At 43.5% G+C, this 13,131-nt stretch overlaps 1 protein-coding gene across 3 annotated transcripts in view; it reads right to left on the minus strand.

The window, feature by feature from the left end:
• Positions 1-1,528: 1,528 nt before the first annotated feature.
• Positions 1,529-13,131, minus strand: part of PRDM1 (PR/SET domain 1) — a 102,534-nt gene continuing 90,931 nt past the window's right edge. For 2 of the 3 annotated variants that reach the window (XM_030490611.1, XM_030490612.1), the window contains 3 exons: positions 5,494-6,602; positions 5,055-5,183; positions 4,076-4,651 (listed from right to left, as the gene is read on the minus strand). In XM_030490611.1, the coding sequence (XP_030346471.1) occupies positions 4,076-4,651; positions 5,055-5,183; positions 5,494-6,602 (1,814 nt within the window). Of the gene's footprint in view, positions 4,652-5,054; positions 5,184-5,493; positions 6,603-13,131 lie in introns of all 3 variants that reach the window. The other variant, XM_030490610.1, reaches the window with a different exon arrangement.

The raw sequence follows: 13,131 nt of genomic DNA on the forward strand, positions 1-13,131 counted from the left end.
CCGATGCACCCCAGGGATCCTCCTGCAAATCTGTGTTTGTATCTATCTCAGCTGTAATTTGCCCCATTCAATGGCAAAGCAGCTCAGCCGGCAAAGCCATGGAAGCAAAGTGCATGTTGCCTTCCTGGCCACACCATGCTTGGTCCCCACCATTTTCACACTGGTGGCAGCAAGGTGGGCATTCAGCCCGCCTGCCCACAGCCAGCACACAGCTCTGTGCTGGGGGCACATGGCCTTGCAGGACTGCACTTTATGGCAGCACCCAAAAGGACAAGCTTTTTCCCCCTGCACCTTGCTAAGGCTGTTAGGGTTAGCCAACATGGTGGTGGTGTTGCCATGGCTGAAACCTGCTGTATTTCTGGTTCCAGCACATGCCTTCAGCGGCTTCCAGTGGCTTGGGGGCTGCCAGAAACCCAGGCAGCAGCTGCCGGGCTCGGCCTCGCGAGGCTGTGATCTATAACGTGCATTGTCTTTTTATGTAATGTGTTTTATTAAACATCTTCTAAAGCTTACAAGTGTCCCCAGGACATAACTCTCCAGTGCAACGCAACGCTCTGCCAAGTAATGAAGTATGATTTATGGCGGTAACGGTTATCCTCTGCTTTTCTTAAAAAACATTATTACAGCAATAGCTCTGTTGAATACAGGACTGTAACATGCTGCATTTGGCACGTTTATGACAACAGTGCTCTGGTTTTCTTAACTCCACAGTTCGGTGCTGGCAGTATGTCAAATTCTTGAGACAGATGTTTAAATGAATTTTTTAAGAGGACAGTGAAATACTTTTAAAACATCATACGGCGCTGAGTGTCTCAATATGAGCAGCAACATTATTTCTTTAGCGTGCAGGTAGGGCAGGGCAGCACATGGCCTCTCTGGTTTTGATCTCACGGTAAATGATGGAAGTAGCAAATGTTGAATTAGCTTTCTGGGCATCCCGGCCTGCTGTAACTTTTTGGCTGAGGTGGGGGAATGGACGGGCGCTTGACCTGCTGGATATCGTTCGCATTCGCGTCTCCTTTGTGAGCAGTGAAAACAGATCCCCATTTATTTTGAATGCCGTTCCCACCATGTTGATACAGGACTAAGTGGTCTCACGCTGACATTGTGAGTGTGTCATTGTGGTCCCAGTGGTTAGGGTTTCAGGCCAGAAATGACAATCATTTGGGAAAATGTAAATGAGAACCCTGCTCACATCTCTGCGAGGCACAGAGCAGTCAAGTAAAGTATTTCCATTGAAACACTGAAAATTCTTGGGGTTTAAAAAAATAATATCATCTCCTTTTGTTTTTTTTAGGTATTGGCTAAGCCGAGGAGAGTAGTTAACAAAGCCAGGGTGTTCGGCTCTGGCAGGGCTGCTCACAGCTTTCCAGCACGGAAAATCGGGAGCCCACAAAGGCAGAAGTCGGCAGAGACATCATCGCCCTCAGCGTAGCGCGTGTCTGCGGCTGGGAAGGGAGGGTGCCCCGCAATGAGGCTCTGCACGCACGCACTCAGATTGAAGACAAGGGAAGCATCGGTAAAGCAATGAACACTTATATTTAATTTACATTTGACAATTTGCACATAAATAATGATGTAAACCAATACGTAAACATAGGATAGTTTGTTGTTCTAGCAAAGTAAAAAGCCTGTTAACTTTGGTCAGAGTCTTTCTTAAGAGAGACAAAAAAAAAAAAACCAACCCCAAAACACTGTTGATTGTTGCTACATTCACATGTAAAACGTCTAAGGGAAGGGGGAAACAGTAAAGAGAAGTAACAATTCTTAAAGCTGATGCATATAAATTCTTGTAAAATTTGTATCAAATACAAGAAAGCACTACAGGCAAATAATAGGAAAAGTGTGTGTCCAGTGACAGAGTAGTGATACTTTGGTTTATCCTACAAGTAAGTACTATGTTTATGAACTATTGCTACATTTAAAAGATGTCAGCCTCACAATTTGCAGGAGTGGAAATGTAATGAACTGTAGGTAGTCCTTCAAAAGCTGTGTGGAGAGAGACTTGTATTTCAGGATCGTTTGGGTTTCAAACAGAAGGCATTAAAAGGAAGTTTGCTGAAAAAAAGACCAGTGAGTCCTGGATTGCTGCAGCGGGCTACTTTAACATTTGTAAGAATACAACTGGGCAAAAAGGTACAGATGGCAGGAGGTGTGCAATAATGCTACTTATAGTTATGCAAGTTGACCGTGCAACTCATTCATGGCAGGGTAAAACAAGACGAGGGGCTCATCCTACCGGAATTCCATCCTGCCCTCCAGTGCACTCTGTGAATGCATCGCACACGGGTCCTATTGGCTTCTGTTTACGTTCTTTTAGCTGTGTTTTCTGGCTCTGTTTGGTCAGTGACCACCCACCTCTGTCCCCACTGTACACGCTGCCAGGAAAGCAGGGGACCGATGGGGGACCCCTGTCCCGCAAACAGGGTTGTTCCCGCTGCGATGCCACGTGTGGGTGACATTGCTCGGGTAACATGTTTGCAAGCTGGGGCTGCACCTGGAGTAAACGCCTTAATACAACCTTCTCCTGGGTTTGAGGTCATTGGTAATATGCAAAACTGGATAACATTTGATTTTCACGCTTAGATGAAAAATAGGTTTTATTACATGGTTTGGCTCACAACTTAAGTGGTATAAATATATATACATATACATATATAGTATAGTGGTATAAATATATCTATAAATATACATGTATTCTTTGCTACACCTCAAACGTCACCATATCATCTTTGGGCTTAGCAAAACAAACAGATAAAAGGACGTGCATTCTATCTTTCTCTGTGCACATTTTGGTTTCTTCTCTAAAGTAGCAAAGCATTTAGATAAAACAGCATTGTCTGCACCACTGGACACAAGCACTGAGGTAATTGTTGTTCAACAACTTTGCAATGCCCTTTTATTCTTTAATTAAATTAACCACAAAATGTACAAACACAAATACTGAGAAAAATCTGAGTCGTACAGGAAGGAAGGAAAAAAATGTATGTATGTGCCAGGAAAGGACTTTGTTCCCCACTTCTACCCAGGCAAAGTGGGAGAGGAAAATACAAGTAAAACTGAACCCCTTCTTTCTCAGGGAATCTGACCATCTTTTTTTTTTATCCCTGGAAGGCTCTGGCCAAAAAAAAATAAAAGGAAAGAGAAGGAATAAGTCTGACAAAACCCTCCTTTTAGGCAGAATATTAAGAATATTTGTGTATTTGCTTTTAAACTGCTTTTGGAAACTGAAGAGTGTGAGGTTGTATTTTGGAAGAGCCACGTGAAGCTGATGCATTCCTTTGGTCATCAAGTTACACGACAATGCGTGGGGCTAGAGCTGTGTTCTAAAAACCTGTGGGATCACCGTCCATGGCAGGTGGGTGTTTGCTGTGCCACATCTGCTCCTGGTACAGCTGCAGGGAGAAGAACCTCTCTCCTATCCTCAGAGAGGCAAGGGCGGCACTTTCCTCCCTGCCTGCTGCTACTCTGGGTTGGTTCTCATTCCAATTCCCAGTGGGGTGATTTGCACATAAAAGTAGACAGTGTTTCTTTTCATACCAACAGATCTAGGATTCTGCATGTCTAATGTCCAACTTTGGCAATAGGAAAAACCACATTTGTTTAAAAGACATCGGTACATAAAACACATTTACGGAAACCCCAATCTTAGGTTCTTGAAACAGATGTGCAGGAAAAAAAAAACTATCTACAAAGAATGGCCATAAAACAAAAATTAAAAACATTTAAAGTAAAAATTACAATGAATTTTCCAGTCATTGTAAACATTTTCCTAATTATTGCTTTTAGAATGATTAATTGCATAATAAATTATGAAGTACTATCATTGAAAAAATAATTATGGATAGATGATTGTCTCTTAGTAACTGGCGAGGCGATGCGCAGTCCTTTGCCTCTTTTTATGCCCTGAGAAAACAGTAACTTTGGAGTTCCTTCTTTCAGTGGGAGAGCGTAGGGAAACTACTGTAAGCCAAGATTGCTTTGCAGCATTGAAACTATGTACAAGCAACTGCTACAGGCACCCTGACTTGCCAAGTCATAAATTAAAAAAAAGAAATCACTTTGCCAAAAAGTCTTAAGGGTCCATTGGTTCAACTGTTTCTTGCTTGACCTTTACAGGTAACAGAGGTAGTGGGTGACCGTGAGGCAACTTCATAAGTGACATATCTGACGATTCGTAAAGGTTGCATCCTGAGGAGATAAGTCCATTTCCCAGGTTCCTCTGTAGAGAGACTTTCAGATTAGCTCCTTCCATTTCCCTCCTGAGCATGGTCAGTATATCCTTCTCCACAATCGACGTTAAGTCGATATTGTCCTCCACTTCTTCCAACTTGTCGGCATTGTCACTGATGTCAAACTTCTCAATCTCCTCGTTGATTCGATTCAGGTCCTCCATGGACAGGCCGGAGGCAGGGGCGACGGGGCAGTTGCCCTTCAGGTGGACCTGGAGGCTGCAGAGGTGAATGTAGCTCTTGTGGCAGTGGATGCATTTATGGGGACGTTCCCGGGTGTGGAGACGCTTGTGCAGCTTCAGGTGCACAAACTGGGTGAATTTGGCTGGGCAGAGCTTGCACTGGTAAGGCTTCTCTCCAGAGTGGAGCCGCAGGTGGGTTTTGAGATTGCTGGTGCTGCTGAACCGCTTGTGACAAACCTAATGTGGGGGGTGGCAGAAACAGTGAATGAGTGGGAGGGGATTTCATGGTTTAAATCACAGACACCTAGGAGGAGACAGCACGATGTAGCAGAAGCTTTTTATATCTTTACACTTTCTCACAAAGGGGAAAAAATCCCCACCTTTTGTATTTAAATATTGCTAAGCAGCATTTTGAGCATGGTCGATGGCAAAACTGTATCAGACAGATGTTGCTCTAGCAGGCTAAGGGCAATCCTGCTGTCTCCCAGACATTGCTGCACCAGGGCTGGAAGGGGCTGTGATACGGACTCCACCCCGAGCAGCCAAGGGTTTGCCACACAGCCCTCCCCGCACGCCGTAAGGGGCATGCACAAGCCCAGCTATCCCTTTGGGAACGTTGTCTCTGTGGTGTGTTACATACCTGACATTCGTGGGGTTTTTCTCCTGTGTGCACCAGATAGTGCTTCTGGAGGTGAGCCAGCTGCGTGAAGCCTTTATTGCAAGTCTGGCATTTAAACGGTCTCTCTCCGCTGTGCACTCGGAGGTGCACCTAGGGAGAAACAAAGCAATTAACAATTTGCAGTCTCCAGTACTGTAACAAAAGTACTTTCAGATGTTTCCCAAAGTTAGCGGAAGACTCCATTGCCAAAACACAATGTTATCTAGTTAATTAGGAGGTGTCAGTATTAAAACACCGGTTTTACAACCATGCTTTCTTGCTGAGGGGTGCCATATTAAGCCCTTAAGACTGATACACATCTTAACAAGCAAGGGAGGTCTGTCCCTACTTTCCCCAGATATCCTACAGGGAGAAACCAGAGCCTTCCAAGAAGGCTTGTGTCTTATGTTCCGCTGCCTACCTTCAGATTGGAGAGCTGGCCAAAGGTCTTGGAGCAAACATTGCATTCGTACTTGATCTTTCCATTCTGCTTCTTCAGTGGATATGGGAGGGTTTTGTAACCGGTCACATTCCTCTTACTTTTAATGAGATTCATGGCTTCTTCACCGCCGGTGGCAGCCAACACCACTGAGGTAGGTTTAGGTTGCATTATGTGTTCTGAACTGGCTGCTGTACCAGCTGTGGGTGACCCACTGGTAGGGCTGCATGGCTTGTCCTTCATGCTGGCAGCAGCGCCCGTGACAGAGAAGGCACTGTTAGGTGCTGGTATGAGGAAGTCTCTCGGATGATCAGGCTGCAGCAGTCGACGGCCTCCTTCACTGGGCAATGAACTGGGGAGTGTGGTGGGGTTCAACATATGGTGCGAAAGGCTACCTCCACTGAGCAGGTTGCCATAGAGAGGGTACATCCTTGGAAAGAGATTGAAATTGTTGATGCCATTGATATTGTTCAAAGCGCTCAGGTTATTACAGCTCATGTTGAATGGAGGTATCAGGAATTTGGGGTAGTGGGGGTTATAGGATGGTAGAAAGGCAGGTGGGAGGTGGCCAGGGGGTGCATATCCAGGATAAGACCCCAATCCTTCCGAGCCATATGATCCATTCAAGTAAGAATATGGCTCTCTGTGCTCTTGGGAAGTGGGTGCCAGGGGTGAAACTGTGACCCCTGGACTGCTGTGAGGGCTTGAACTTTTTAAGCTTTGGTCTGGGCTGCTCCTCCCGGAAGGACTCGGCGTAGTAGATGTCTGGATGGGTGAGTGAGTAATGTAGCTGGGTCTGTCCATCCCGTATGCTAAGGAAGCTTTCAGATAGTCTTCTGGAATGTGAGGTCGGATTGGGTAGACAACTCGAGGGAAGAAACACCTCTCCGGGCTATAGTTCTTACGCAAATCATCCAAGTCTTTTTCTGGAGTAACTGGTGAAATGTTGGTCTGGAAGAAGTCTTTTCCTTTTGGAGGATTGGATTCCATTTTCAGGATTTCTTTCACACTGTGCTCCTTCTTTGGGATGCTTTTCTGATAGAGATCATCTTTATCAGCACTGTGCTGCTTTGGATTAACGTTGGTTTGTGCTGAAATATAAAGACAAGATAATAATTATTTAGATATGCCACCATCATTATCTCTTTTCAAAACAAAATCTAACTCCCACAAGTTTTGTGGGGAGGAAGAGCCACTCTCAGAGATGAGGAATCATTTCACTCACCAAAAAACTAATTTCTGTGTGAAGAAATGCCTGCTGGTAGTAAGTGTTGATAAAAAGTATTGTTAATTTAAGGGATGCCAGCCAGTACATACAGATCTAGATGACAATTCATTTGCAGAGTGCTACTCTCCACTTTGCAAACTGATTTAACCTTTCTTTCCCCTTAAATTTGACTTGTTGAATGTCCATTTGGGCAGTATTTCTAATAAATGCGGTAACAAGCATTTGTTCACAATACAGGTTCAACAGAAGGACTTTGCAGAACACAAGCTCCTAGAAATGTTCCTCAGTAAAATAACAAGGCATGACAAATCGGCTTTTGCCAAACCGCAGCAGTCACTTCACCAGCCAGTTCAATTACTTACAGTACTGAAAAAACCATGGCTGGCTGGGATGAAAGCTCCCTTCAAAGAGAAGGTATTCTCCATCAGTAAACAGATCATTACTCATTAAATATACTGCTTAGGAACATCTACAACAAAGCAGACTATTTACTGCAGATTTCTGTGGCATTCGGTCTATGCAAAACTCCTCTGCTTACAGCTGTACTTTATAAAAAAAAACTGCTGAAGCAAAGCAAAAGGAAGCAAGACTGGTCGGCTCCAGCTTAAGTTGAAATGTACTTTAAAGAAAAAAATTAAAAGGAAAAAGAAATATTTATTTAGAAGGAAATAGAAGCTAGCATCCATTTGGCTCAGTTCAGCACATACACTGTTTATTTGTATTCAAAGGCTCGACCTTGTTATCTGGACATAATATAATATGAAGAGTGTACTGAAAGATGTCTTCAATAGAAAAAGAAGTATGCTTTTATCTCACCTCCCAAAGTTAATAGTTATATAACCATGAAATGATGACTCGTAAGATATTTTATTACAGGGGAAAAACCTACAAGAAGGTTTCATATTCATGGTTAGTTATGTGCAGTTTTCCATCAGGAGGTACAAGTCAATGCCGCTAGGTATGCAACTTGAAAGTATTGCAGCCCTGCAGCCCAGTTTCTACTTTTGTGATGGACTGGTCTTATTTCACTAACTAAGGCGAGAAACTGTTACTTCTGATTTTTGGAGGACCAGCTGAACCCAGTGAGGAAGATGGGAACAGGCAAGGACCACACCACTTTCAACGCAGATTCTTTGCTTCACTATATTCACTGATGGAATCTATCATTCAGCAACATTACCCTATAAGGCAAAGAAACAGCCATTTATTAAATGTACCCAAGAAAACGGCTGCTTTCAAATCATGCTCCTTCTCACAGCAACCCACTTGTACAGTAGCATCCTTCTTCAAATGGCGCTAGACTAGCAGCAAGCAAATTTAGTTTTGACATGTGGGCAGTTTGTGTATTTCCAAGCTGCAATGTAATGCTATTGAACACAGTTATGTTCAATAATATGTTTAGGATAAAAAATAGCATGTGTTGTACAGCAAGCACGTACGCACTTAAGTGCACAGACAGCTTCCCAATTTCTTCTTTTGATGTTAAAGCTTAATGCAGGGCTCTTTCAAAAATAAATTAATAGTATGTTGTGTTGTATGGCACTAAAAATCATCTACTTTCTTTGATAGTTTTGTCTGTACTCGTGGACTGGTAACTCGTTTTCTAAACGTCTACCCAGATTTTTTGGTATAACACACACAGAGAATATGCTACACTCACTAGATTCAAGAAGCTCCACAGCGGCACTGTGGATAATATTATCTACATCTTCTTATCAGCTGCCTCTCACCATGCCAGTGTCTCAGAGCAAACATTCTCGGTGATGCTATCAGCACTGGGAAGTATCGAGATGGAGAAGTACTGAAAGCTGGGTGGGGGTGGGAAGTGGGACTTGCGAAGCCTCGCAGAAGAGAAAATAAATAAATACCTCCTTATCAGGCCCGTATCAGTTTCTCAGTGGGGTCTGTCAAGCAGGAAGTTCAAATTGACACTTTTCTCTCTCTAAGAAAAAAGCTCCAAGGGGAAGGGAAGAGGAGGAAATGCTGGCGCTGCTGGAAAAGTGAAAATGCACGGCTGCTTCAGTGGGAGGAACGCTCGTGCTGTCACCAGGTTAAACCTCAGGGTGGGGACGTACGTGCCTTACGCGCCGGAGCAAGCCCGTGAGTGACAGAAAGGAAGCTCGCACTGAGAATGTAACTTTCTTTGTGCAACAGGCCCATGTCCCCACATGACAGACTAAAGGTAATTGCTCTCTCCTTCCCTTCAAAGCGTTGCCAGTAAAGCCTTTCCTCCTACTAATTTCCATGTGCAGACAGCACTTGCGACATTTAAAGATTATTTTTCAAGTCTAACTGTGATTGCTTTCTTTAGTTTGCAAGCTATCTTTGGTCCATAATCTCTCTTTGGCTTCTTCCCCTATTACCTGAGCACAACGAACCCTTGAAAACACCAAAGAGATCAAAACATAAACAAGCGTGTCAGCACTGTGTAAAATAAGAGAAGGTCATGTTGAGGGCCGAGGAGAGGTTCTTAATGTTTTATACTGAACGTGGATTTAAACCAGGGCTGAGACTGATTGAGAGGTTTACAACCTTTCTCGTTGCTCTTAAAGGAGCTATATACTTCAAAGTTAAAGAGAGATATTTCTTATAAATGGATTTTTGCTTTAAAACTTGTGATTCTAGATTTCAGTTCTTACCCATCACAATGTCTTCCTCTCACTCTTGAAATGCATTTCTCCCTCCCACCCCCATATACGTATATACACACTAAATACAGGCACATACTCTTCCAAGATCTGTCTATTTTCTGTGGTTGGCAGGACACACAGAAAAGAGGTTCATGACAAAACAAGAACAGTGCAGCTGCATTTCTAAATTACTGATCTGAAGGGCAAGAGGGGAAAAAAGAAAGAAAAAAAACCCAGATGTGCCTCTTTAAAGAGCCTGATCCACTTCTAACTAAGGTCAACAGATTATTTTCTCAGATCTGAGATTAGTGAGTGTGTGCAAGAGGCAAAGGAACAAAACTCATGTTATTTTTAAGTATTAATAAGACTTGAGTGGAGGGGCTGCCTGGAGTCACTCCAATGTGGGTGTTCCAGCTACACCCTGCTGCATAGCTGTAGGCTTTGCTCTCATTTCTTGTGCTCCGAGCTGTAGCCTGAGAAAGACTTCAGAAAAACAATGATCTGTTTTCTTCTAAAACCTTGAAAAACGGTTGTAGGCAGACAGTAATCTCAATAGTAATTTCAGGAGCGAGATGGTACCGAACACTTCGAGTGGTGGAGCTTAATTATGCCGATTCACATTTTCAGTCTAAATTAAGCACCTGTTTTACTAGTAGAAAGAGAACCTCGAAGTTGTGAAGCAGGCAAAACAAAAAGTGTTCCCACTCAAAATGAGAACAGAGACCAACATTTAGAAGTATATAATTTGATCATCTGTTTTCTGAATGTGTCCAAGGCAGGGTGACATGCCTTTGAAAACATTCTGCTCAGAGAAGATCTTTAAGGGAGCCTTCAAATAATCCTTAGTATTAAGTCAGCTTCAGCCCCCAAATTCTGGGTTTGTGAAGACAACTTTTCATATAATTTCAAAATAATTTTCCTGAGCCCTTTTGAAGATTCCAGGAGGCATTTTTTTTAAGCAAGTGCAGATGTTTCCTCTCAACCCAAACAGAAAGGCTTCAAAACCTGAAAGTGAAACTGCCCATAAACAAAAGGGAAAGCGAGTGGCAGGGCTTAGCTTAATGTCCAGTGTGTCAGGGCCAGTAGGAAGAAGGAAAGAATAAATCACATTTAAAAACAAGCATTGAAAAGTTCATCTTCATAGAATCCAGAAGGTTTTAAATAATTTTAAGTTAAACCTTTAAATTTAACCTTGTTAAACCTGTTAATGAAACAAAAAGATTGCCAAATGTTTTGCAAATATGCAAATTGTCTTCCCCCAACTCAAACTCTTTTCCTGAAGCTTGACTAGAAGATGTCACCTGCCCGTACTTGACTGAGGAGACAAACACGACATGAGCAGCAGGAAGTTGCATCATGTGATTGCAATACGTGAACATTATTATCAAATAGTCATGGCCTGAGTCAACATGTTTGGAGGGGTTTATTTATTTATTTATTTATTTATTTTAAACTGTTACTCTCTCCACCTTCCATCCCAAAATAACCCTCCTACAATGAGGTAAGAATGAAATGCTGAACTATGTGGGACTTGCAAAGCAAATTTCCTCAGTCTGTTTGCTAGCCCAAAAATAAAATATCACAGACTAAAATACAATCTGAGGGCCCAGCTGAATGAGGTTAAGCAGCACATTTAACAAACTAATTGCCAAAACCTGATTTTTTGGCCAGCAGAATACAGGAATCTTGTGCCATCACGCTTAAAACCATTTAGTGGACAAGGGCACCATCTGAAGGTGATATATCTCAAATCTTGATAGAAAACAACATTAGTGGCCTCAAAACAGGCATGAAGGGGATGGGGATCATTTAAAACAAGACTGAGTCTCCACCGCTGCGATAATGTGGAGTCTTGCCTCTACCACTATTGTGCAACTCCTTGCAGGCACTTCAACATCCACTCCAAGTTACGTAGCTCCACTCAGAGCTAATCATGGCTGTGAAGGTAGGTGTGTGCTTCAGCGTCTGAAGGACTGGGTCAAAGGCCCCACTTTAAGAAAACACAGAGGACAGGCTTAAACCCATAACTAAGTACATGCCTAATTGCTGTCTTGAATCTGGATGCTTTCCTTCTACAGCACAAATGAACTAATGCTGGAGAAGTTACCTTTAATTTGAAAGTTTGCTGTTACAGAGGCAAGTAGATGTTATGTGTGGATGTGTAAATATATTTATGCTCTAAAGTGGTAGTTCTCTCATTTTTGAGGCCACTAATTACAGGAAATAAAGCCAGAGAAATTCTCTGATACATTTTTCCCCGGAGGCCCATCCCGCTCAGGTGCTTAAAGAGGAACTGAGGTGCTGAACTCCAAGACCGTGATCCCCAAACCCCTGAGGCACCTAAAGCAGCTGCCTATGTTTTAAGTTGGCAAGACTAGAAGCTCTCTGTAGGTGTGTGTGTCCCAGGTGGCCTCTCCTGTGCTGGGCTGGGCAACCAGCCAAGGCACAGCTCTTCCAAAGCCTCCCGCGGGCACCGGCATGCTCTGCACACCCAAGACGCGGTGGAGGGAGGGAAGGAGCAACCACGGGCTGGCAGTGCTGCTGCCCCATGTGTCCTGCCAGGAGGGAGCCCTCACTTTAGCCTGTGGTGGGACCTCCCTGTGACTTTCCCTCCCTCAGAGGTGCCAAAGACAGCAGCCAGGAGCTGGGAGAGGCGGCAGTGCTCTCCTGCTCCTCTGAGGGAAGCCATGCCATTTTAAACACAGAATTGTTAGTGATCCATTTGGCTGGAGAGGGATTTCCTGACTTTCTAGCAGGTGGAGGAGGTGACAAGTGGGAGGCCTTCCCCCCCCCCCCCGCAAGACTGTGTTAAGATGTTTTGATAGGGCAAAGCCCCACGTCTGCAGAAGGTGCAGGATGCTAGTGATTAGGGGACAAGCCGCCTGCACTTTATTCATAGATGAATGCAGCGTGAGGGCACTTTGGTCAGGCTTGCAATAGAGAGAGAGAAGCTAGAGAGGCAGCAGGATGCTTACTAATTTTAGATTTAACTAGAAAAAGTGGCCTGAGAGGAAGGGGAAGAAGAAAACTGAACAGTGCTGACATTCACTTTAAACTCATCTAGTTCCAGTACTAACGCTGGAAAAACCATCCCTGCTTGCACTGTTGCTGCAGGGCCTTCAGCAAATAAGCATCTTTGTGAGACCTCTGGATTTTTTTCTGTACTTTTCAAGAAAAGCACTTTAGAAAACCTCAATCCTTACAGTACCTGTAGGGTTTCTGGCCCAACTGCAGGCTTTAGGCCTGAATGTGTCTGTCACAAAGATGAAGGGAAAAGATTTAAAAAGTGAGAACTTTTTCTCACTTCTCTGAACTGCTGTTTTCTTTAGGTGGAGGGGGCTAACATAAAATTTCTAAATAGTTTAAACAGAATTATTTTTTAAAAGAAGAAGGAATATTTCCATTTCAGCATCTGGAAAGATTGCTCTTTTGAATATCAAGGCTGAGCTACACAACTGCTGCTCAAGATCCTGTCTCTAGACCCATGTATTAAGCCTACTTTTACTAAAATGGATTATTCTGCACGTGTTCAGACACCCTTAGTTTTGACCTGAGTAAAAGTAACCATGGAATTAGTTGACACTTTACAAACACATTCCTTGCTACTTCTGCAAGGCAACCTGAGATGCCAGCAGACGCAGGAAACTGAAGCTGCATTTGTTTTTCCTCCTAGCTAGTGGCCAAATGTGTCTGGCTGGATCTTTGCAAACTCCTCATCCACAGGAACCCTTAATGCTGTTGTGTCATCCCACCTGCACGTCC

Source organism: Strigops habroptila, chromosome 6 (assembly GCF_004027225.2).
Source record: "Strigops habroptila isolate Jane chromosome 6, bStrHab1.2.pri, whole genome shotgun sequence".
Lineage (NCBI taxonomy): Eukaryota > Metazoa > Chordata > Aves > Psittaciformes > Psittacidae > Strigops > Strigops habroptila.